This window comes from Carcharodon carcharias, chromosome 15 (assembly GCF_017639515.1).
Source record: "Carcharodon carcharias isolate sCarCar2 chromosome 15, sCarCar2.pri, whole genome shotgun sequence".
NCBI lineage: Eukaryota > Metazoa > Chordata > Chondrichthyes > Lamniformes > Lamnidae > Carcharodon > Carcharodon carcharias.
This window is the reverse complement of record NC_054481.1, coordinates 12,333,419-12,359,866: the sequence shown is the minus strand read 5'-3', so window position 1 is coordinate 12,359,866 and position 26,448 is coordinate 12,333,419. Positions and strand designations below refer to the sequence as shown.

General features: G+C 43.3%; 1 protein-coding gene across 1 annotated transcript in view; it reads right to left on the bottom strand.

The window, feature by feature from the left end:
• si:dkeyp-72e1.9 (syntaxin-binding protein 4) overlaps positions 1–26,142 on the bottom strand; it is a 55,804-nt gene extending 29,662 nt beyond the window's left edge. Inside the window, exons 1-10 of the mRNA XM_041206211.1 lie at positions 26,041–26,142; positions 24,344–24,418; positions 18,595–18,680; positions 17,288–17,402; positions 14,528–14,669; positions 12,267–12,373; positions 10,720–10,870; positions 8,467–8,539; positions 6,081–6,175; positions 691–787 (exon numbers count right to left, since the gene is read on the bottom strand). Coding sequence (XP_041062145.1) covers positions 691–787; positions 6,081–6,175; positions 8,467–8,539; positions 10,720–10,870; positions 12,267–12,373; positions 14,528–14,669; positions 17,288–17,402; positions 18,595–18,680; positions 24,344–24,378 — 901 coding nt within the window. The 5' untranslated portion in view covers positions 24,379–24,418; positions 26,041–26,142. The remainder of the gene's footprint in view (positions 1–690; positions 788–6,080; positions 6,176–8,466; positions 8,540–10,719; positions 10,871–12,266; positions 12,374–14,527; positions 14,670–17,287; positions 17,403–18,594; positions 18,681–24,343; positions 24,419–26,040) is intronic.
• Between the last annotated feature and the right edge of the window lie 306 nt (positions 26,143–26,448).

Below are 26,448 nucleotides of genomic sequence, written 5' to 3'. Positions count from 1 at the left end.
TTTCCCACCACATGCTCCACTTATAAACAGGAATAATACATCAACAGATCTCAACACTGTCACTATTTCATTATAATTTGACAAAGTGCTGAGACTAGTTTGTAGAGACAGTGAGGTGGAAACGAAACTGGAAGTGGAGACTGTTCAAGTGGAATAGTGAAGACTTGCTCCTATCTCCCCATGATCTATTTATATAGGTATACTTCTGTCCTTAATTTCTGGCCCATTGTGGTGGAAGAGTGATCTGAAGACCCTCCCTCCATGAGGAATCACCAGACCTGTGTCTGACATTTTATATGGAGCAGTTTGTAACAGCAAGCTGTACCTGGGCAGGCAGGGAGGGAGAGAGGGAGGGAGGGAGGCAAAGGTCATGGGCTCAGTTACACCATGTGGAAACTCAATTTTTGTGTTTTTCATTCTTTTCTGGGATGTAGTCAGCATTTATTGCCCCTCCCTAATTGTTCATGAGGAGGAGGGGGTGGGCCTTATTCTTGAGCTTTTGCAGGCGGCCTGGTGAAGGTGCTCTTACAACGTTGTTAGCTCGGGGTGATAATAACATTACTTATAATGAATCCACAGTTACAGAAAATTCTATCTTCCCTTCCCTGCTGGGCACCATAGCACCAGTGAAGAAGTGAAGGAAGAAGAAATGTGACCAAAAACCTATCTTAATCGAAAGCCTGCCCTTACCTCCAAATGCCACCGTTCCCTGTGAATCATTTGTGAGACTATGCCTTAGCATTTTTCTCCGTTCTTCTGTCACATGTAGTCCGAGGTACTTTAGTGCCTAGAGCAGAAAAAGATAACACAACAGTCAAAATTACAGTTGTGTGATTAATGTCTACCCAGCCTAACCTGTAACAGAATGTAAACTTTATTTTATTTTCATTGGACAAGGGCATCGCTGACTAGGTCAGCATTTATTGCCCACCTCTAACTGCCCTTGTTCAGAGAGCATTTTAAGACTCAACCACATCGCTGTGGGTCTGGAGTCACATGTAGGTCAGACCAGGTAAGGACAGCAGATTTCCTTCCCTAAAGGACATTAGTGAACCAGATGGGTTTTTACGACAATCGACAATGATTTCATGGTCACCATCAGACTTTTAATTCCATATTTTTTAATGGATTCAAATTTCACCATCTGCCTTGGTGGGTTTCAAACCCAGGTCCCCAGAGCATTACCCTGGGTCTCTGGAATAGCAGTCCATTGACAATACCATTACCCCACCACCCATTACCCTGCCACCCTTTAGCCCTATCTGCACGCAATATGACACAACTGTATATATTACATGGAAATTACAGCACAGAATTAAGCCATTTGGCCCAACTAGTCTCTTTGTTTTTTATGACCCACCTTTGAAGCTCATCCCACCTTTCTGCACCTAACCCGATCAACATATGCTGTTCTCCTTTATCTACTTATCCTCTATGCTGTTCACCTCACATACTCCATGCAGTGGCAAGTTCCACATTCTAACCACTGTCCGGGGAAAGAAATTTCTCCTGAATTATTTATTGGAGCGTTTATATTTTTAATTAGAATTACTGCACGTTCTCAAGTGGCTTGCTTGTTTTTTTTGGCCTGATCTCTGCTATTGGGAATTTTCAGTTAAGGAGGTGAGTGAAAGTGTGAACTTTCACAGATTGGACACCTGCACTGGTGTGAGAACCAATCACTGAATCACTAGGGTCTCTGCCATTCTCAGAGACCTGTGATCAATTGACTAAAGTTTTAACCTTGGCATGTCAAAAAGAAACCCTAGTACGCCACTACTTCCTGACCTTGAATCAACTCCTGGAAATGGACAGTCAGCAATCGTCCTGAATTTCTATACACCTTTCCTTGCTGTGCTGTCTTAGCTTTGCTGGGAGTGGGACAGGAATCCTGTTTACATGTATAAATGGGTGTTCCATTGCACTTCCAATAGAAAAGTGTGTGTCTGTGTGTGTGTGTGTGTGTGTGTGTGTGAGAGAGAGACAGCAAGAAGGGGAAGAGAAAGAAAATAATGAAATGCTCTTTAATAGAAACATAGAAAAATAGCAGGAGTAGGTCATTCAGCCCTTCGAGCCTGCTCCGCCTTTCAGTCTGATCGTAGCTGATCCTCTATTTCAACGCCATACTCCTGCTCTCTCCCCATACCCCTGGATGCCTCTATCTATTTCCTTCTTAAATATATTCAGTGACTTGGCTCCACAGCCTTCTGTGATAGAGAATAAATTCGTCATTTCACAAACATCCCCAGGCAACGAACTTTGTCCAGGTATAAAACCCAGGAACTTGAGCTGCAGGGAAACTCCATGAGCTGACGTGATTTGAACAGGCAATGTTTTTGCGCTCCTGAGTCTTCCAATATTCAGTGGAAATAGGTCACAGCAGCGCAGGTATTGAAAATTAAAATGTGATGGGAGGTTGAGAATTTGGAATGGGTGGTGATGAGGTTTCTTCCTGCTTCAGATACAGGTAGAAAATTAGAACCATAGAACCATAGAAAAGTTACAGCACAGAAGGAGGCCATTCAGCCCATCTTGTCCATGCCAGCCCAAGGACCACAATATAAGATATAGGAGCGGAAATTAGGCCATTCGGCCCATCGAGTCTGCTCCGCCATTCAATCATGGCTGATAAGTTTCTCAACCCCATTCTCCCGCCTTCTCCCCGTAACCTGCCAATCAAGAACCTATCTATCTCGGTCTTAAAAACACTCAATGACCTGGCCTCTACAGCCTTCTGTGGCAATGAATTCCATAGATTCACCACTCTCTGGCTAAAGAAGTTTCTCCTCATTTCTAATCCCACCTTCCTGCACCTGGCCCATAGCTCTGCAGCTTACAGCACTTTAGGTGCAGATCCAGGTACTCTTTAAAATAGTTTAAAGTTTCTGCCTCTACCACCAGCTTGGACAGTGAATTCCAGACACCCACTACCCTCTGCGTAAAAAAGTTCTTCCTCATGTCCCCTCTACACCTTCTGCCACTTATCTTGAATCTATGTCCCCTGGTTCTAGAATTCTCCATCAAGGGAAACAATTTTATCCTGTCCACTCCATCTATTTGCTTATTAGGTATGCTGAGGTTCTGAAGAAGAGCCATATTCGATTTGAAACATTAACTCTGCTTCTCTCTCCACAGATGCTACCAGACCTGCTGAGTATTCCCAGTACATTCTGTATTTATTGTAGAGGATGAGGCGATCTGATGTTGGTCTGAGGCGGATGTCGGACAATGTGCCCCTGAAATTGGATTTGAAAATTTGGCTGCTTTTTATAAGCTTGAAGTGTTTACAGGTGGATATCCATTAACCGAATCAGGAGCCAAAGACATTCTGTGAGTCACAACTGTTCAATTGTTAAACTACAGTTCAGTACAGACACTCTTTCTTTCTTGATCCTCTCCTGCTCCAGAAGCAAAACCCCCTCAACCAGGGGAAAACCCGGCTCTTAAGTACATGTTTCAAAGAGCATCACCTGCTCTCAATTCACTCTGAAGCTTGCTCTGGTTTACTCTTAAAGGGACCTGCATTTCTAACATTGTTATGGTGAAGCAAGCAATTACAAACTAAATGTCCGTTTGACTTAATAGCAGATTTGCCTTTGAATCAGGAGGTTTCAAGACCCACTCTGGGACACATTTTTTTTTATTATTCATTCATGGGATGTGGGTGTCACTGGCTAGGCCAATGTTTATTGCCCATCCCTAGTTGCCCTTGAGAAGGTGGTGGTGAGCTGCCTCCTTGAACTGCTGCAGTCCATGTGGTGTAGGTACACCCACAGTGCTGTTAGGGAAGGAGTTCCAGGATTTTGACCAAGCGACAGTGAAGTAACGGCGATATATTTCCAAGTCGGGATGGTGAGTGACTTGGAGGGAACTTCCAAGTGGTGGTGTTCCCATGTATCTGCTGCCCTTGTCCTTCTAGATGGTAGCAGTCATGGGTTTGGAAGGTGCTGTTTAAGGAGCCTTGGTGAATTCCTGCAGTGCATCTTGTAGATGGTACACACTGCTGCTACTGTACATCGGAGGTTGAGGGAATGAATGTTTGTGGATGTGGTGATAATCAAGTGGGCTGCTTTTTCCTGGATAGTATCAAGCTTCTTGAGAGTTGTTGGAGCTGCACTCATTGATGCAAGTGGAGAGTATTCCATCACATTCATGATTTGTGCCTTGTAGATGGTGAACAGGCTTTGGGGAGTCAGGAGGTGAGTTACTTGCTGCACGATTCCTAGCCTCTGACCTGCTCTTGTAGCCACGGTAATTATGTAACTAGTCCAGTTCAGTTTCTGGTCAATGGTAACCCCCAGGATGTTGATGAGCACCTAATCTAGGCTTCAGTGCAGAACTGAGAGCGCTATATTATTGCAGGTCTTTCGGATGAAATGGCCTGTGCCTAGTTTGCCTATTCAAGAGGATGTAAAAGATGGGATAGCACTATTTCCAATATGAGCATGGAAGATCCCCCAGATGACATTCCTCAAGTAACAGCCCCAATAAAATCCCAGATTAATTGGACATTCATCCCTGTTGCAGCTGTTTTGAGACGGCTACCCGTCTGCAGAATGTCATTCCATTTCAAAAAAAACAACTCAGCTGCTGGGAATTCCCTGGTAGTTTCCCCTCAGTTTCAAGAAAGGTGAGAACCCTGTTTTAGGGGTTTATGTTGTTCTTCTGACGCATTTGTGGCAACGGAGGAGGAGTAGATCCAAGAAAATTCCATCACTGGATCATGAAATATTTTGGAATTCCCTTAGAATACAACATGGTCCGGATCCATTCTAGCTCTTCCTTCAGTGGTAACACAATTTCACTTTTCCCATATCCACCCACGTTCTGCATTTCCAGGCAATACTGGGACGGCAGTTTGGGGACAACAACTTACATTATGATTACATTACAAATTATTTTCCATTTTTGTGATCATTGATATCTATTTGTGGTATGAGAATGCTGTGAAAGTCACTATTTAAAAGAAAGATAATTTCTGTTCCAGGAAAGGTAATAAACTTAAACCCATTACTCCGCAACTTGTTCTTGTTATGAGGCTCTCTGGTCATTCCAAACCTATAGTAGGTAAATCAGCCTCCACATGTCATCCCTGACATTGAACTTAAAATTCACTTTGGAATCCAAACTGGGTCAATGCACATCTATCTCGTGTTCAGAGAATTTAGGCAGTGAGTACTAATGGTGATCACAGCTTTCCGCTGACCTGCAGAGATTTGGCTTTCTCAGTCTGAATGGATGGAATTGGAAATGAGGGCAAGATTTTTTAGGCTTTGCACCGGCTGCAATCTTTTGCTCAGTCACTCAACCTGAGAAAAGCCCCAGCAGTGATGTGGGGCAGCGTAAATCCCCACTGCTGATTTTTTGCAGGCAGATCTACTGGGGATTGAAGATTTCTGGTCCTTCAGCTCATTCCCAGCTTTGGTCAGAAATTCAGCTAGGAGATGGATGAATGACCATAAGACATGGGAGCAGAAATTAGGCCAATCAGCCCATCGATGGGTCCCAGCCCTTATGTTGAGGATTTAGCAGGGCTTTGTGGAGGGAAGAACCTCTCCTACCTCAAAACAAGACCAGTTGCATTAGAGGGGGTTCCAACACCAAAAACTCACATGTCCCACAGCCCCTCAGAGGAGCCATAGATCATTGAAAGAAGCAACAAGCGTACCAAACCTCACCTGGAATGAAGAATCCCTGCTATTGTGATACTGATGCCTACTTGGTACCTTCTGCATAGTAGTAGCTATCACAGAGGTTAAGAAAACACGCCATAGTGTCAGTGGTGGGTATTTCAGCATCTCAACTTTTTAAGTACACTTCCCCACCCTCGGAGAAGGGCTAACCACAGCCATTGACAACTCTATGGGAACTTTGAGGCCCTGAATATTGGTTCCATTGCTTCACATATATGTTTCAATGTCTGACTTTTCTAACTGTGTCTAAGTATTCAGGCAAATTTAGCATTATTTTTCTCCCGAATCCCTGACTAAAAACTAGTTTGCTCACTGGAATGGAAAAGGGGAAGGAAGAAGAGGAAATGAAAAGGATGAGGAAGAGAAGCACATGCAAGAGACACTTACCAACTCAAGCTTATCCACCTTTAACCGAACGTGAGGGTCCAGAGAGACTTTTCGTTTGATGTTGGGCACTTCTTTCTGAATGGATGTTTTGGCAGCTGTACAGAAGGAATGACACATGCTAGTTTGTCTCAAATTCAATGTCCTTCGGAGTGTTAAAAGCTTTAAACTCTCAAACTCTGCTGGGATTCAAGATTGTGTTGTTCACACTCGTGGACAATAGCATAAGCATCTGGTGCTGACGGTGGATAGGCTTTTAGTCTCCAAAGTCTAAGGGAGGTGTTAAGAATGTCAGGTTGTAAATGGTTGTACTTTAAACTATTCATTTAATTTCAAGATAGAATAGAGTCAGGGTCTCAAGGGTGGCTAATCCACATTTTAACCTGGATACAAGGCCCATATGATTCACATTGCCATGGAAGTGGAATTTGAGAGGGTAGGGTGCATATTATAAGATTGGGTTACAAGGTTCTCCTAAAAGATAACTCTGAATTTCATAGACAGGGCAATTGGCCAGGATCTGAGAAAGAGAGAGAGCGAGAGAGAGAGAGAAAGAAGATAGAGGCAGAAAATCTCTATGGTTCACCGCACAGGAATGTGAGTAGGATCTTGTACTTGGATTGAAAAGACCCAATTCATGAGGATTTAGAATGAGGCTGGAAGATTCGCCTAGCTTAAGCTAGAGGTAGATTCACCTGGAAAACCCTCGCCATGAAAGATAGCTTTGGGTTAAAAGTCACCAGGTTGGGAAAGAAAAGAATGGAAGTAAACCCTTGGAGGATAAGAATCACCTTGGACTGGTTCTGGGAGAATTCAATATTTGGAGGGAGTATAGAGGGGATTTACAAGAATGTTGTTAGGGCTTGAAAATTGCAGCCATGAGGAAAAGATTGGATTGGCTGGGGTTGTTTTCCTTGGAACAAAGGAGGCTGAAGGGTGAACTGATTGAGGTCTACAAGATTATGGGGGATCTAGGTAGAGTAGACGGGGATGCCCTGTTTCCCCTAGCAGAGAGGTCAATTACCAGGGGGCACAGATTTAAGGTGATTGGTAGAAGGATTAGAGGGACATGAGGAAAAACTTCTTCATCAGAGGGTGGTGTGTGTTTGGAATTCACAGCCTGGTTTGGTGGTGGAGGCAGAAACCCTCAACTCATTTAAAAGGTACCTGGAACTGCACCTAAAGTGTTGTAACCTACAAGGCTAAGGACCGGGTGCTGGAAGGTGGGATTAGAATGGACAACTAGTTTTAAATCTTTTTTCTTTCTTGGCTAGCACAGACACGATGGACTCAATGGCCCCTTTCTGTGCAATAACTTTTCCATGGTTCTATGGTTCTATTTTTGCCTAAGGGACAGTGTTACTATAACCGTGGAGTAGGAGATTTTTGGTTGATTTAAATGTTAAAATGGGAAAGTCCTGTTCTGTAGCTTGAAGTATAATTTGTCTTAAAAATTAGTGTTTAGGTAATGGTGCTATGAGTTTGTTTGTTGCAGTAAAAGTTTCAAACTTGAAATCTTTTTGTGTGACCCTTTAAGTTGGTCACCCTGAATTCAAATGTCTTTTTAAAAGTTATCAATCTCTATGGAGATCAATGATCGGTACCTGAGCTGGAGACTGACCTATTCCTTTTTAACTGCCTTATCTGCCTGGTTTATGCTGGGTGGCTCGGGTTAAAGTTGATCCTTTGGTGTCTGTTCTGATACTGCAGCCAAATTGGGAGTGTTAATGACCACATTAGAATGGCTAGAATTGGACAGGTCGATCAACACAGGTGAGAGATTTGGGGAGATGGTGGTATAATTGTAATGTCATTGGACTTAGTAACCCAGAAGTGCATTCTAATTCTCTGGGGGCATGGGTTCAAATCCCATCACAGTCACTGGTGGAATTTAAATTCAATTAATAAAAAAATCTGAAATGTAAAGCTAGTGTCAGCAAAACTATCAACTGTTGTAAAAACCCATTTAGCTCACTAATACCCTTTGGGGAAGGAAATCTGCCATCTTTACCTGGTCTGGCCTACATGTGATCCAGGCCCACAGCAATGTGGTTGACTCTTAACTGCTCTCAAGGGCAAATAGGGATGGGCGACAAATACAAGCCTTGCCAATAATGTCAACATCCCATAAACAAATTTTAAAAACCTGACTGGTGACACAACAGAGTCTGGTTACACAATCCATTCATTTCTGTGTAGATAACCTCCTTAATTATCCCGCTGAGCATATCTGGGTTTGGGTGAAGATCTCGTTTCTTTCTAAGGAGCTAAAGCAGGGTGGGTGGAAATGATGAAGGAATTGCTTGCTAGACACTTTTCTACAATCATGTAAATCAAAGGGGTTCAGAAGGTGAAAAGCTATGCCCCTCATCACACTGAGATTAGATACCTGAGTCAGTGAGCTCTAGCGGGCAAATGTCTGGTGACTGGAAAGGCACTGGACAGTGGTCTTCAAGTCGGGGCTGTTGAGAAAAATACAAGTGTATGATTAGCACAAAAGTTTTATAAGATGATGCACAGGTACTTAAGTGCTCTAGGGTTAAGGACCATAGGCAAAAGATTATAGGCACAGCAACAGATTCAGATGTCCCCAAACTAGCTGGTCACATTGATAAGGAAGATATGTATTTTTCCCCCTCAATATTTCTCCCTCTTCTCCTGGGACGCCAGTCATTTTGAAATATAGCTGTACAGCTAACAGGATCCTCTGATACTTCATCCAGCAGCCATTATTTATATATGAGCCTATTGGAGAGTAGTTAATTAAGGCATTTAACTTGCCAGTTGAAGCCATTGATCAGAGACTGACTGGAAAACTCTAGTAGGTCTGTGGGACCCCCCTGAGGAATCGAGAGAACAGAAGCTACCTGGAGGCAGTCTCACTGTGGCAGACCAAGGAGCCAGCACTCCAGGCTGACTTTGAGGCCCCTTCACCCCATCGACCTACCTGGCTATGTGCAGTCACAGGCTGCCTGTGGAGGCGTCTCCCTCTACAATGGAAGCTGTGACCAATTTTTAGTTCCGATCTTTTAAAGTTGCTGAGAGGGTGTCCGCTCTCTCTCTCCCTTACCTACCACAGTAGGCTGCAGTCCCCTTCGTGCTAGAGGGCCTCCTATTGGCTCCCTAGCTTCAAGAGCCTGCCTATCTTCCTAATTGGATGACAAACGTGCCCTTTGGTCACTGATTGGTGTCGGGTGACAGCTCCCAACACAGTCGGGACCTGTAATTATAATCAGGGGCCTGACCAAAGGCTCAAATTCCTGCCCGTAGCTTCAGTTGATGTTCACTTTTGAGCAGGAGCCATGAGACAACAAAACGAGGGCCAATTCAGATCAGCGACCTCTGCAGAGGTCAGAGATCAGACTAGAGGCCCATTGACTGGAGCAGGAAAGGAGCACTCTAATGCCTGAACAAAGTTGCAGAGATCCAAAAGGGTAAAATATTGTTACAAGTGTATTATATCTCAATCTATAATCTTGTCCTTTTGACCCCGGTGTCTTACATCAAGACTTCAGGACATACGGGTAAGAATGGTACTTGTAGGCCTCACCAATATAATACTTGCCAGCTCCTCAGGTGAAAAAAAAAGTGGGACCAAATTTATTTCGCCATTTTACTGGACTCACGCTGTGAGTCCAACAATTTTTTGGGCCTGCTATGTTTAAAAGGCATTGGCTTTTGGTAACCAACTTATCTTGACATAGAGATAAAAACAAAAAAACTGCGGATGCTGGAAATCCAAAACAAAAACAGAATTACCTGGAAAAACTCAGCAGGTCTGGCAGCATCGGAGGAGAAGAAAAGAGTTGACGTTTCGAGTCCTCATGGGGTCATGAGGACTCGAAACGTCAACTCTTTTCTTCTCCGCCGATGCTGCCAGACCTGCTGAGTTTTTCCAGGTAATTCTGTTTTTGTTTTTTATCTTGACATAGGCCATCCTGCACACAGTGATAAGTTCAATTAAATTTCTCATTCTACCTTCATCTACAGCATGCTACAGTACTTGAAACGATGACCTTATTAATTCTCTGCTTCTGCCTTTATCGCTGTCTGAAAAGAAAGACCTGCATTCATATAGCGCCTTTCCTGACCTCGGGCTCCCCAAAGTGCTTTACAGTCAATGTAATACTTTTTGAAATGTAGCCACGGGAGTCATGTAGAAAGTGCAGTGGGCAACTTGTGCACAGTAAAGTCCCACAAACAGCAGCATGACACCAATCTGTTTTTAAGCGTTTGTTGAGGGATAAATATTGACCAGGACGCTGGACAGAATTCCCCTGATCTTCTTTGAAATAATAACATGCAATCATTTATATCCACCTGATGCGAGGGCAAACAGAGCCTCAGTTTAATGCCTCATCAGAAAGATGGCACCGCTGACAATGTGGCACTCCCTAGATTTTATGCTCCGGTCTCTGGAAAGGGTCCCATGACCCTCCTGATCCAGGAGCAAGAGTGAGCCACAGAGACACCAGAGGTGAGATGGGCGGTTGAAGGAAAGATGAACAATTGAAAACGGGAAAAAGACAGGCAAGAGGAATTAAGTCTACCGTTATGTGGAAGATATGCACCAGCATGGACTGTCGATTCCTGTTTGGTAATTGCTATGTGGTTCAATACAACAGAATAAATTTACACTGACCTTAGGTGTTCTGACATGAACCTTCAACCTACAAGAACTGTAGCCATTTCCAGTGTTCTTCTGAGCTGAGTGGTCCCCGTTGTGTAATGAAGTATTTGAATGTAAAGATCCTTTGCCTGGTAAAAAGGCAATTGTTATGGTTTCTTCATTCCTTTAAATAAATTATAAAAATGATAAAAGCTTAGGTTCATCCAAAACTCTCCTAGCCATGTTCTAACTTGCAAACGAGCCCTGTTGGCCCACCACCTTGTGGCTCGCTGACATAGACTCATTCCCGGTTAAGCAAACTTCAATTTTAAAATTCTCCTCCTCATTTCCAAATCCCTCCATGGCTTCAGACCTCCGTTTCTCCGCAACCTCTTACAGTCTCACAACCCTGTGAAACGCCTGCACTCCTCCAATTCTCACAGAAATCACAGAATCGTTACAGTGCAGTAGGAGACCAAGCAGCATGGAGCAGCAGAGTCTGCTGGGGAAGGCATTTGGATGTTATTAGGTTTTACTTATTCACTGTCTTTGGGCTGCCATAACAAATAAGGAGGAGGCGTGTGAGGACAGGCAGCTTTTAAATTGGTGACTGTGACTGACTTCCGGTTCTCTGCCTGACAGCCCGGTCTGGACACCTGATTGGGTGCGGAGCCCCCTTCCCAACACAGATTGGCGGCTCTCCCTTGGGGTGCTCGCTAATTGGCCATCTGACACTCGATTTGCTGAGCTGTGACAGCGGGGGTTGGGGGCAGGAGTGAGTGGATGTTCTGCTTCCCTCACCCCTACTGAAAACCATAAGATTGAGCCCCGGGGAAACACCAAGATTGGTAGATGTTTGGCACTCTCTCCTACAAACAATTGATGCGGGTTATTCATTTTAAATCTGAGATTGATGGACTTCGGTTAACTAATGGTATTAGGGGATATGGGGCAAAGGCATGGAGTTAGGTTACAGATCAGCTGTGATCTCTCTGAATGGCGGGAAACGCTTGAGGGATAAATGGTCTTCTCCTGTTCCTAAGTTCCTAACTCTAAAGAGAAAATAATGTATTTTTCTTCGTGCCCAATAATTCTCATCTATAAGTTAGTTACTGCTGGACTCTCATAAGAAAGGCTTGCATTTATCTAGCACCTTTCATGGCCTCAGGATATCTCAAAGCACTTTGCAGCCAGTGAAGTATTTTGAAGTGTAGAAACTGTTGTACTGTAGGAAACCCAATTTGTACACAGAAAGCTTCCATGATGAGCAACGAATAAATGACCACATCATTTTAGGAGTTGGTTTTCTAGAAGCATCAGCCAGGACATTGGGACAACTCCCCCACCCTTCTGTGCAACAGTGCCTCAGATTTGTTAACATTCACCCAAGAGGGCAGATAACACCTCACCTGAAAGATGGCACCTCTGACAGAACAGCATTCCATCAGTACTGCAGTGGAGGTTTCAACTTGGATTGTGCATCTGGATTGGGGCTTGAACCCGTGACCTTCTGACTCTAAGGCAAAAGTGCTACTACCAAGCCACAGGTGATACACACAACAGACAAAATAGCTACTTACGTAAACATCATTTTATTGAGGATGCTTCTGGCTTCCTCATACGTAACTCCAATCAGAGACTTCTTGTTAATAGCGACCAGCTGGTCTCCCGGACGAAGTCGACCATCCTTCAAACAAATACAAGAAAATTCACTTACAGATCATGCAGAAGATTGTATTTTTATCATTTGAACAGAAGCCTGCGGAATTTCATCAGGTTTTAAAGTTCTCACATTCCCGCTCTTGTGTGAGCACAATTATTCTGCAGTGACTCTGTGGCTTTCCAATTTGATGGGCGGTTTTAAAATGTACATTTTCCATGATTCTATTTTGCGTCTTTATTAGGATGAGGAAAGTCACTGCTGTGAGAGGAACCAAATTTCTACCCCTGGACAAACGTGCTCACCAACTGTGCTCAGCCCATGCATGGTACAGTTAGATAGTAAGCAAAGATCCCTCTGCTCTTTCCCCAAATGTGTGTCTTCTACCAGCCTCAGAAGAGCGACCCCCTTCTCCCTCCCTCAACACCCCACCGACTCCCCCACTTTGCTTACGCGACATTTCACACATGGGAGGTGGGTTCTTATCTTCATTCCTGAAATAATGTGGAGGGGTGGACGGCCATCGCATCAGCATTGAAATAAATGGAATGTTAATCAGGCAGGTTCAGCATAACCTGCTTCCTATAGGCAGTGAATTCAAAGACAGATCGCCAATTCAGTGACAAGATTGTCTTTGTGATAGGCCTAAACTCACTTGAAGCCCCATTTCACTTCCCAAACTATTTTCATTTGGGAGTGCTGCAGCCAGCAGATAGGTTTTCATCCCATCACATTTGACTGAATTTAAACCCTTGGTACCAGAGACAAAAAGATACTGCAGCATCCAGCCGACATCATATACAGCATTTCTTCTCTGCTGTCCAACCAGTTTGAAAATCTGTGCACTCATCATTGTCACATTTTGTCATTCTGATTATTTCCTCCTGCAGCGTGCTTGGTATGACTTTTATTAAGTTGCTACTATTCAGTTAAATTCTGTTTACTAAAGGATTAAGATCCCGCACAACAATTTAAGGTGAGGAGCAACTGAGTGCATTAAAGCCAGATGGATCACTTTGCAGAATATTGCTTCCCACACACAGTTTTGACTTGGAACAGTCAGGGGCAATGGGGGTAATTTTGACAATGGGATAAAATGGGTGATATTGGGTCAGCCATCCTGTATACATCTGTCCTGCTGTTGATCGTTTTATTCTATTATGCAAAGCCAAAATTGCCCCCGGTAACTAATCTCAGACCAGACTTTGGGTGATTATGATGAAGTGGCTTCTCTCGTGAGTGAGCCACCCAGAGTCAATATGGAGTGTGACCTGTTCAATTGGGAATAGTAGGGGTAGCTTCAAGGTGGCCTCAATCCAGGGATGGCTATTTGGTTTTGTTGGCAGTCCGACAGGCCAACCACTGGATAGACGGAAGGCACAGCCAAAGGAAGAAAAAGAAAAATCGTACAATTGGGTGGTGGGGAAGAGGTGCTGCCTGCTAACTCTGGTCAAAGTTTGAGTTAGCACCAGAGGGGAAAAGATCTCTTCTAGTAGAATAGAGCCAACCAACCACAGGGAAAAGATACTGGTATGAAGGGTATGTTCTAGCTCGCAAACAGGGGAATGTGTAGCTTGCTCTGTTATTTCTTTCACAGCAGGACGTGGTATGGGACAAGATACAATCCACAATTAACAGCTTCATCCCTTCACAAGGAATCTGATAAATGAACCAGCTTCTTGATTGTTTTTTCTATTGGCCTCACCTCATCAAATTGTTAATCAGTTCATCTTTAAGAAGCCTGAAGGAATGCACAAGTGAGATCATTTCATTTAGCACAGGGCTTCACTGTAAAGGCTCTGGATTTGCTATTGCGTGACTAGACATTGGCTGTCAATCTAAACTCCTGATTGTAAAGGACGTTGGGTTCATTTAGAGGTGACACTGGACCTGGGAGAATATGGAGAGTGGATTCAAAATCTGTCACAATCCTCAGATAAGGCATAACAGTTACAAATTGGATTGGAACTCCAGATGAAAGGTATTATCACCTAAAGAATCCTGAATCAGCTAATTACAAGACCTCGAAGCCAATTGCAAGACCTCAAATGAGTTACTCAAACTTCAAATCAGAAAAAGTGAAAATATAAAATTGAGTCATATTTTTTAGTATAGATCTGACCACAATAATGTTTTTCAAATCTCCCTAACTGGACATTGCCACAATCGTTTCAGTCTTGCCTTTTGACAATCTCCCCCTGCGATGATATCCTCCACATACACCTTGGGCCCATCAGGTCTGTTGGACCCTCCTGTCACCGTCAGCCCGAGGCCAGTCGATTTGGTGATGGTAACAAGCTGAATTCCATCATCAGTATGGGAACTAAGAGGAAACAAATAATTTAGAATATAAACTGTGACAGGCGTTAAAAGGCACAGGTTCTTTAGAGAGAAAAAAAAGAACATTGTGGTTACTCAGAATGCAATGATTTTTATGCAAAACTATGAAGCAAATTCTGGGCTCACTTCAAGGGAATCTGACACGTGCACACATTCGTGTTTCTTTACACAGGGGAGGGGGGCAACATTTTTCCAATTTCCATTCCCTGACAGTATAGAGTATGTCTGGTTTGTCAGTTCATCACCGACACTGAGCTCCCTTACATTGCTGTCAAAGTCGCATCTTGCACATGTTACCTGGTATGCTTCAGATGATATAAATCCAGTAACCTTCCAGAGCAATGGCTGACACCTCATTGACTCACTCTCTCTGGTTCTTGGCCTGAACAAGAGTTGGTACCTGCCAAGGCCTTCAAATAGGGGAAGCTTCTTGGTGCTGGGAAGAGGCCATAGCTCAACAGCAGCATAATGTAGTTTCCAAACAATCATTTTAAAGTCTAGCCACTTTTTAAAAAAAATGTTTAAGCCCATGCACTGTTTTGTTGGCACACTGACTTGGAATTTCTTCCTCTTCTCCATGGTTGGTGCTGATCTCTCACAGGACTGAACATTCACTTGCCTTATAGATGCCTAATTGATTATGGCCATATTTCAGACCACAAGGTTATTTACATAAGGGTGATAGGCTTCTGAGGGCTCAAACTGGAATAGGTGCAGAGATTGTTGTGTTAAGCCTCAAGGGCCAAACACACAGCAGGACAAAGAGATGTCCTACAGGTTTTTCAGTTTACCAGTGGAGAGTGTGCACAGCATTAATATATGAACATATATAAGTACACAGGGCAGACAGAAAAACCATGTACACACATTGCACCTGTTTCAGCTTAACAAAATAAGTGACAGCCATTCGCTGACTCATTCCTCAGGGCAATGCCTTGACCAATCAGGGTCAAGTTGCCTGGTTTAAATTTCACACAATGCTTGGCAGTTAACTGTCAATCATAATCACTAGGGCATTCTCCATGGCAACACTACCAATCAGAATCTGCTTGCCAACCATTCAGCACTCTCTTCACATACAGTATAAATTGTTGTTTTCCCCTTATTTGGCATAATGCAAAGTGTCCTGATGAGTGCAAAACGAAAAGCTTTGACATGTTTCTTTATTCAGCAGTACTCACGTTCTCTACTACCACACAACTATTTGTATTGTAACACTGACAACATGTCAACAATACCTCATTGACTGTACAGTGCTATGTGACATACTGAGGTCATGAAAGCTACTAAATAAATAAATTCTTTCAAATCAATGCCTGGATCCAACAAGCCTCCTGACATCCAGAGTCTGAAGAGTTTGAAGTTTAAAAAACTAGGCCAGGATTAGAATGCTCTGACAGTCGCAAATGGAAAGTGATGGAGCGGCAGGAGCTTAACCTCGTATTACTTTCTATTTCAGCTGGCCGCAACTCTTGCGCAAGGTCAGCATGGGGAAGTGGAAAGTCTAGGTCTTGGGGTCAATGTGTTAAATGTTGCAACACGATTGCTGCATCAGCTGGTGGCTCAGTTGGTAATGCTCTCTCCTCTGAGTCATCAAGTTCTGGGTTTAAGTCACACTGCAGGACTTAAAAGTACAAAAATCAAGACTAACACTCCAATACAGTATTGAGGGAGTGCTGCACTATTGGAGGTGCCATCTTTCCAAAGAGGTGTTTAAAGCCGCCCTCTCAAGTGGATATAAATGATCCTGTGGCACTATTTGGAAGAAAAGCAAGAGAGTTATCCCTGGTGTCCTGGCCAGTATATAACTCTCAGTCACCATCACAAAAACAGATTATCTGGTTGTTATCACATTGCTATGTGTGGGAGCTTGCTGGGTGCAAATTGGCTGCCACGTCATAGGTGATCATGAAAAGCACTATAAAAATGTAAGTCTTTTGGTATCATGAGAACAGTGAAACTTTATAAAGTAAGGGTGATGATTTTTCTTTTAATGCCACTCCATTGTACAAGTGCACCAAAGCTCCTGAAGCTATGGAGATACTTATGTTTCAGATTCCTTTTGTTGCGCAACACAGTGACGGTTATCAGCCCCAACTCCTGGGCAATGCGACGATTTTCCACTCGTTATTATAGCACCATTATTCAGCACTCGCAGTACAGGGCAAAGCAAGGATGAGATCCAGCTCAACATTCACCCTACCTTGCCCTCAATAGTTCATACTTTACTCAGCAAATCAGTAAAGCAATTCCTATGGTAGCCCCATTCCCTCCAGCAACCATCCTAGTGAGACTGTCAGCTCATACTGCGAGCAGTTTAACACTGTGGGCTTACTCTCACTAGGCGCTGGGTATGCTTGCTCAAATTCAATTCAGTGAGGGCCTTTTGCAGCCACAAGAAGTTTATGATTCTTGTGCACTGAGCTGGGTTTGAGCCAGGTTTCAGCGCTGAAAGGACTATTGAGCTAACTCACTGTGAGATTACAGACCAGTGTCAATCAGTTCCCTCTCTTCTGTGTACATCAAAGAATTAGATGAGGTAACAAGGTGATGTGCCACACAAATAAATTCGCAAAGACGATAAATAGTTGTCAGACATACTGTGCACTGGAGCAAAGTAAAGTTCCAGCATTTCCACTGGACGAGTCACGAGAACTGGTTGGGCTTAATTGTTCAGAACTCAGGGAGGATGACGAGGAGCTTGAAGATGTTCTGCCTGAAGGGGAAAGGGAAAAAGATGAAGAACAAACAAGATGAAACGTAAGGTTTTCTTATCCTACAGCATATCCTCTGCGTTAATGATGCATTGTTTATTTAAAGTCTCATTGGACAGCCAAAAGCATCAGGCAAAAGAATATGGTGGCATCAAAATGGCTGTCTCCCTATTCGATCAATCGAATTCTCTCCCCACCTCCCTCAAGAGTGAGGCTCAATAACACACTGATATGCTATGTACACATATGACACTTGCAGGCAAATGCCAATGTCAACTACCGTATGTCTGGAGTTGATTAAGGCACACAATCCCACTCGGTGATAGGAACAATGTTGGAGAGGGACTTTCTTCATGCTTTTCACTTTCAGAATTCTTGGTGTTTAGTCATTAGCAAACAGTGGGCAGGCAACCTACACCAGTGTTGCATCAGCTGGGGAAACTGCTGGTAGAAAAATGGTGGTTTTGGAAAACCAACTGTAGTGGTGGCAGAAGGTGGGACTACAGAGGAAATGACTGGGCTCTATATCTCAATCAGCTGCTGTAATGCTACTGAACTTTGAGGGCCTCAGCTTCTCCATTTCAAAAGTACTTTATGCTCACTTCTTGGAGGCTCCTGGGGCGATCGGCAGGCAAGACAGTCAACTGCTGCCCAGTGAAATCATTCACTCCTTGATCCACTTCCAGTCATGATGTGAGATCACAAGAGGGCATCCACAAGAACTGCATTACCCACAAGGCCCCCCAAAATCCCAGAACTTCCGAAATGCAGTGGATACCTGCTCATAAGTGGTGCCCAACGCAAAATCTGCTTGGACAGATGATGGTGCATTGTCGGCCCCATGAGTTTAGAGGGAATACGTTTTGGAAATGGATCAGATTTTTTATACTGAGTGCCTTGAATTCTGTTTTGAAAGAAATTTACACTATTTATTTAAGAGCATTTAAAATGCAAACCTCAGAACGCAAAGAAGTGTTTAGCAACACTTATCTGCACCACATATTGACTCCAGCCAATTCAGAAACCGTCACCAATCAGGTAATTGTTTAAATTGGCTCGAAATGAGTTTGCCCCAAATTTCCCAGTATCCAGCACCAAAGATAAGTGGGAGCCCTTTACAATATACAATGGATTTTACTGTAATAACAAACTTTGGGAACACTTTGCATTATATAAAAAGAAAATGAAACTTACCAGTTCCTTGTAGTGTGGGTGAATTCCTTGCCGATCCTGTGCTGCTTCGAGACCCATAGTTTGCTAATAATTCTGCAAATTCTCTCCTGCTCAAAACAAAGAGAAATTCAGAATTTCAGGAGGACAATACTTAGAGATTCAACAATAAATACTAATACAGCTATTGAAGTGCAACTTTTGGATAGATTTACACCTATTTACATTAGTGGGTGGCCACTCTTGCCTCTGAATCAGAAGGTTGCAGATTCAAATCCCACTCCAAAGACATGATCCCAAAATCTAAGTTGCCATTTTCAGTGTTGTCTTTCAGAAGAGATATTAAACTGATGCCACACCAGTCCTTTCAGCTGGATGTGAAATATCCCACAGCATTATTTCGACAGCAGAAATGCTTTGAGGATATCCTTATCCCTGAAGAGATCAAACATCCCCACTGACTACTAGGAGTCCCTGGCTTGTAACTGACCGAAATGCAGAAGTTTCATTCGATGAGCGATTGGCAGAAGTGGTGTTTGGAGGGTCAGGTAGATGAGCTGATCTGGGTTTTTTTTTATTCATTCATGGGATGTGGGCTTCCCTGGCTGGGCCAGCATTTATTGCTAATCCCTAATCGCCCTTGAGAAGGTGGTGGTGAGCTGCCTCCTTGAACCGCTGCAGTCCATGTGGTGTGGGTACACCCACAGTGCTGTTACGAAGAGAGTTCCAGGATTTTGACCCAGCGACAGTGAAGGAACGGTGATACATTTCCAAGTCAGGATGGTGAGTGGCTTGACAGGGGGGGCGATCGTCCAGTTGGCGGTGATCCCATACATCTGCTGCCCTCTCAAAGCCTCAGCTCCACCTCTGCGTGTTCCTGACAGAGTGTCTTAGGGCATTTGATGCCTTGCCAAATTAACTTTCTCCATTTTGGTTGATCATAAGTCATGGCCTCCATCAGTGGGAATGTTTAGCCTCTTTAGGGATGCTGTCATTCTCCTGCCATCACCAGTACAATAGTGTCATTAATGTAGTACCACATCCCAAGGCACTGCTGAAACTCACCAAGGCTCTTTAGACAGCACCTTCCAAACCCATGACTGTTACCATCTGGAAGGGCAAGGGCAGCAGATAGATGGGAACACCACCACCTGGAAATTCAAGTCACTCATCATCCCAATCATCCCAGTTCCTTCACTGTCGCTGGGTCAAAACCCTGGAACTCCCTCCCTAACAGCACCGTGGGTGTACCTACACCACAGGGACTGCAGCTTTAAATTGAGATGTTTCCAGACTGGGAGCCAATGTAGGCCAGCAAACACAGAGGCATAAAGGGTGAATGAACTTCGTTTGTATAAAGGTACAGGCTACAGAGTCTTCCACAAGCACCAGTTTATGGAGGGTGGATGGGGGTGGATGCCAAAACTCTCCCATATCTAATTTGGAATATAGGACATTAACAGTTGTTGCCTTGATGCATTTTTAAGTGTTTCTAAACTACAAATAAATGTTTTATTTGTGTAAAGTCTGGACTGGAAAGGCACCATACAGCTTTTTATATTGATCCTGACATTGGCCTTGAAAGAGCCTGAAGAAGCTGAAATTCTCCTACTGATCCTTAAGGATTCCAGTCTTTGTTCTACACATCAACACAATCAAGGAGATTTTTGTCCTTTCATAAGTGGAGGAATTTATCTGCACCACATTTTTAAACGTCATTCATTTTATTTTTAAACTTTATCCACTAATGTCTCTTTTTTAATAACAGTCACAGGGATTTGAAGGTCTTAAGGATATCATAACTATAGTCATAGAAACACATTATTGCTTCTGACCAGGGTCAACCTGGATTTAGCATGATCCTTATCTCAAACAATTTGATTTCAGCATAAGAGGTGAATGAGTGCATTAGTCAATCAACGTTTCAAATATAAATAAAACCAATTACATAGATAAGAGGGGGCAAGTTGACAAAGGGTGGTGGGACAAATAGATTAAAAGGTGTGGAGGTAGATAATCGTTGGCAAACATTTTAAGAATAGGTTCTTAAATAATTCAAAATTCTCAATGAAAATACTTCCCATTGAGGAACACAGACTCCACAGGAAAAATATGATCCATCTGTGCCTGACAAAGGAAGCTAAAGATAGTATCAGATTAAAGGAAGAGGCTTATAATGTTATGAAGAATAGTAGTAAGCCTGAGGATTGGGAGTTTTTTTTAGAAACCAGCAAAGGACGAACAAAATAAATTGATTAAAAGGGAAAAAATATTATGTGAGAGTAAACAAGGAAGAAACCTAAAAACAGATGCCTCTAGAGGTAGGTAAAAGGAAGACTGTAGCAAAAGTAAATATTAGTCCCTTAGAGGCTGAGACATGAGTTATCATGGAGAATAAGGAAATGACTGAGATGAAATGTTAATGTACTGTCAGAGGTGTCATCTTTCAGATGAGGTGTTAAGCCAAGGCCCCATCTGCCTGCTCAAGTGGGGGCAAAAGATCCAATGTCACTATTTCGAAGAAGAGTGGGGGCTTTATCCCTGGTGTTCTGTCCAATATTTATCCCTCAATCAACGTCACAAAAGCCGATAACCTGGTCATTATCACATTGTTATTTGTGGGAGTTGGCTGAGTGCAAATTAGCTGCCATGTTTCTCACATTACAACTGTGACTACACTTCGAAAAGTATTCCATTTACTGTAAAGTGCTTTGAGATGTCCAGTGTAGGTCTGAAAATTGCTATATATATATATATGCAAGTCCTTCTATTTTTAAGCAAATATTTTGTATCTGTCTTCACAGTAAAAGGCTCAAAAAATGTACCACAAATAGGTGGTAATCAAGAGGCTAATGGCAGTGAGAAACTTAAAGTAATTCATAGAGAAAAAGTACTAAGGGGAGAATTTTACCCCCGTCGGATGGGCCGGTCGGGAGCAGGCATGGGTGGAGCTGATCGCTGCCTATGATTGGCTGCGCGCCGCCATTCTACACGCCAATTAAGGCCCGCCCAGCGTGACACGCGCCTGGAAGCGCTCAGCGCTGCCTGTGTGGGAGGGGGGAAGGAGGGAGAGTCGGGGCCTGCGCTCTTACGCGCATGCGGTGCAAAAGAGCGCAGAAATCTCCCTGAAGCACGGAGCTGCCTCGGGGAGATTAAGTTGAATTTAACACTTCAACATAAAAAAAAAGTTTAAAATCATTTACACCTGTCCCCTGGTGTGATGGTGTCACGAGAGCTGGGACATATTTATCAAATGTTTAATAAATATTTATTAATTTAATAAACCCTTCATGAAACCTCATCCCGCCTGTGGATGAGGTTTCATGAATAATGCGAAGGCCGCCTGGGCTGTTTGCCTGCCCCCCCCCCTCCCCCGCTAACCTTAAGGTTGGACGGCCAGCCCTGTCAATTAGTCCAATTGCTGTGTCAGTGGCCCTAACAGGCCTTTGACAGTTCAGCGGACGCACAGCCGACTGGTGCACGCCCACCGAACGAAAGACTGGAACGATGCGCGGCAACGTCACTGAACAGGAAATGCTGGCCCAGAGATGCTAACAGAACTAATAACCGACCAATCCCCTGGGTCTGACGTACTCCGAGGGTTCGAAAAAAAGTGGCCGCAGAGGTAGTGATTTCATCGGTTTTGATCTTCCCAAAAATTCCCTAGATTCTAGAACATTCTCAGCAGATTGAAAATGTAACACCGCTATTCAAAAAAGAAGGGGAGAAAAAGCCCCAGCAAGCTCCAGGCCATTTAGCCAGTTAGCAGTCTTCGGGAAAATGCTGGAATCCCCTTTAAGGAGGTGGTTACACCTGAAAGAGGAGATGGGACCTTGGCTTAACAGCTCATCTGAAAGGCAACAGCCCTGACAGCGAAGAACATTCTTTTGAGAATACCGAATCCAGCCTTATATTCCGATCAATAATTACCCATCAACCCAGCACCAATGAGATGGATGTTATTCTTATTTCATTGCTGTTTGTGCCAGGTGTCGGTGTGCAAATTAGCTTCCCTGTTTCTTAACATTTGAACTTCATTGGCTGTAAAGTGCTTTGGGACATCCTGAATTTATGACAGGCGCTATATAAATGAAAGTGTTTCTTATTGTAGCATACTTTTTACTCTTTAGCTTAAACCACATGGATTATTGTATCGGAATGAAAACAAAAAACTGCGGATGCTGGAAATCCGAAACTGCTGCCAGACCTGCTGAGTTTTTCCAGGTAATTCTGTTTTTGTTTTGGATTATTGTATCGGAATATATGTTTAGGGATTTGATTTTAAGCTGGAATTTGCTCAGATTTGCTGGAATTTGCTGAAAGAGGCAATGGGCCAATAGGTCAGGCCTCCCAGGACGTGGCTACCTGCCTGACTGGTGAATGTCTTCATACATGTCTCAGTATTGCTTACTGGGGTCAGCAACATAGATAAATATCCATTTGGTTCTATCCAGGCGACACACTTGTTATGCGATTCCATTCTACTGAATATCCAACCCTCTGAGCACCAACTTCATCAGTAATTGTGGAAAACATGTTGGACATGAAATTCCATCGACCAGCACATCTAGGTGCCAGCTGTACTGGGCGATGTGGACTTTGAGCATGGGTACAGGTAAGGTAGAATGCAAGAACCTTTAGCAGTTAGAGAAAATGGGCCAGAAATTTATTTAGATCTGATCAGAGGCTCAAACTCAACAGCAGCCACAGGCCAACTGATTGTCACAAATGTGTAATTATTATATTACAGTTCTAAAGGACTACTGTTTCAAAGGTACATTTCTGTTTTCAAACTTTTATGTTGAGTTTAAAAGCCTTTTTCGAAATGGAAGTATAGACAGACAACATGGCACCTTTCTGTGATTGTTCAGGCCTTGTCAAACTCATATCTCTAGAGTTGGCTACGAAAAGTCATTAAAATACAAAATATTCCTCCAGGGATGTCCACTGAATCTTCTCAAAGGTGTGAAACACCCTTTTACTTCCAAGGGAACAGGAGACAGGAAGGGACTCCAAAGCACCAGAATGAAAATAACTTCTTTGCTTGGTGAAACAATAACCCCGTTGAAAATCAACACAGCGGCCATTTTGTGTTTTTGAACTGCATAATCAAAGCTGTAAGAAGCCATCTTGGGAGGCAGAGTGCAGAACCCCAGGAAGAACTCTGAGAGACAACATCAGGGAGCATTCTTAGCCAAGGGAGGACAAAGAGAAAAGTATTAAGAAATCAACTGCTATTCTGCCCAAAGAGTCCAAGCAATTTGAAAGTGCCATAACCATAGAATTAATGAGGAGTAGGAAACCTTCTCTCTCCCCCAAAAGCCTCCTGACTACTGAGCCCTCCTGCAAAGGCAAACCTCTGAGCAGTCAACTAAAGAAACCATCGCAGCTGCTGAACAAGTTTCAAGTTTCAACCCCTTCACTTCAGAAAGAAGGAATTCAAGCACTAAGCCTGCAGCGATATCTCATTTTTACTTAAGTAACCTTCAGCAGTAGTTTCATAATAAACTAAACTTTAGCTTGTTTAAGAATAAAGCTTGATAGTTTGGTTATTTTAAAACTGAATCATGTGCAAGTTAAAAGGGGGCGACGTAGACACACGCACACACCACTTTAAGGATACGCCTTTCATGTGGTCATGACACTGATGCACAAAAGGATGGCTCAAAATTGGTCCATTTGCATCATCAAGACATGAAGGTGTTACTGGGGTGCTGGATTCCCCAAAAGTGGCAGTGCTCGGGTAAAAGGCCTTTTGTTCAAATTCTCTTACCTGCCCTGTTCATCCCTTGCTATCATCAGCCGCATGTTATTGGATGAAGAGGCTGCTCGAAGAATTTCCACTGCACTAGAAATAAGAAAGAGAGTACATATTAATTTACCTAGGCACATTAAAACAGTGACTACACTTCTAAAGCACTTCATTGGCTGTAAAGTGCTTTGCAATGCCTTAAGGACATGCAAGATGCTTTATAAATTCAAAGTCTTTCCCTTCCTTTCTTTCTTTCCCTCTTTCTCCCTCTCTTTCTTTCTTTGTTTCTCCTTCTTTGTTTCTTTCACTTACCCTTTGGAATTATTACAAAAAACAAATATTACAAGACGTTCTTTAATTTGGGGCTGGGAAGATCACTCCATGTGCAGTGTCACAAACATCAAAGGCTTACCTATTCAGTAGAGGCGTTTGGTTTTACGATGTGCGACTATGGCTGGTACTGGCACCGGCTGCTTCAGGACAAACCAATCTTATGGTGAAGGCTCAAACAGGCATTAGGCCCCTTATTGGTCCCAACACCCATTTCAGGCAAAGGTGCTGGACAGCTATTTTTCCTTTGCCAATATGGTGGCAGTGCATTTCTGGCTGGAAATCCCGGTGCACTTCCTATCTGCCGCAGTTTGGGGCTTAGTAGGCGAAGTGTCCAAAACAACGGCCAAACCTATAGGCTACGGAGTCAATTCAATTGATTAAAATTATAATTAAAATTCAATTAATAAATCTGGAATATAAAGCTAGCTTCAGTAACGGTGGCCATGAAACCATTGTTGACTGTTGTAAAAACCCATCTGGTTCACTCATGCCCTTTAGGGAAGGAAATCTGCAATATTACTCATCTGGCCTACCTGTGACTCCAGGCCCACAGCAATGTAGTTGATTCTTAGTTGCCCACTGAAATGGCCAAGCAAGCCAATCAGTTCAAGGGCAATTAGGAACAGGCAACAAATTCTGGCCTTATCAGTGATGCCCGCATCTCATGAAGGAATAAAGGAAAAAAGTAGAGCTATTTTCTTTATTAAACGAGAATTTACAGCCAGGTAGATGACAACATTAATAATCCAAGGCCAGGTGAGCAGTCCTCTGTTCAGTCACATTTGAATCCTCCAATTGTTCCTAAATTAAATTTCATAACCTTCTGGATGTATATCTTCCCATGAGTCTAAATTGGTGCTTCATTGGCCTGATCTAGTTCTACCGGCGTAAAACTAACCTGGTAGAAAGTCAACACTGTTCACTTTTTTTAAAGGTCCCAGACCAGAGTTTAAAGTATCAGGAACGCAAATTTTAAGGAATGGAAATTGTGGGGGAGTGCAGGGATAAGGAGCAGGAGTAGGCCATTTGGCTTCTTGAGCCTGGTCCGCCATTCAATAAGATCATGGCTGATCCAATTGCAGCGTCGACTCCACTTTCCCGCCTGCCCCCCATAACCTTTGACCCCTTGTCAATCAAAAATCTGTTTAACGCGCCCTTGAATATATTCAATGACCCTGCCTCCACTGCTTGCTGGGAAAGACAATTCCAAAGGCTAACAACCCCCTGAGAGAAAAAAAAACCCTCCTCTTCGCCATCTTAAATGGGAGACCCCTTAATTTGAAACTGTGCCCCCTAGTTCTAGATCCCCCCAGAAGGGGATATAATGCTCTCAGCATCCACCCTGTCAAGCCCCCTCAGAGTCTTATAAGTTTCGATAAGATCACCTCTCATTCTTCTGAACAAAAGTGAGTATAGGCCCGGCCTGCTCAACTTTAAGGCAAACCCCTCACCTCAGGAATCAGGAATTGACATGCACCTCCAGCATGTATCGGCGGCCAACTCTGGTTGAAAGTATTCCTGCGGGTTTCATCACGTGACCTCTCACCTCCAATGGTCATGCCCCCACACTCCCACCAATGGTTGCCTGACATGTCAGTTCTCACAGTGTCCCACCTCCCAGCATTAAAGGGCAAAAGTAATACAGTCTTGGCACCCGATTGAATGATTCTTGACTGTCCGTCAAAGAGCATTTTTTCCCTTTCATCTTCAATTATTTTCTAAAGAATAAACTAAACTGTTCAAAGAAAATGAAATGAATACTGATTTTTAAAAAAGGATCCGCTGTGATTTTT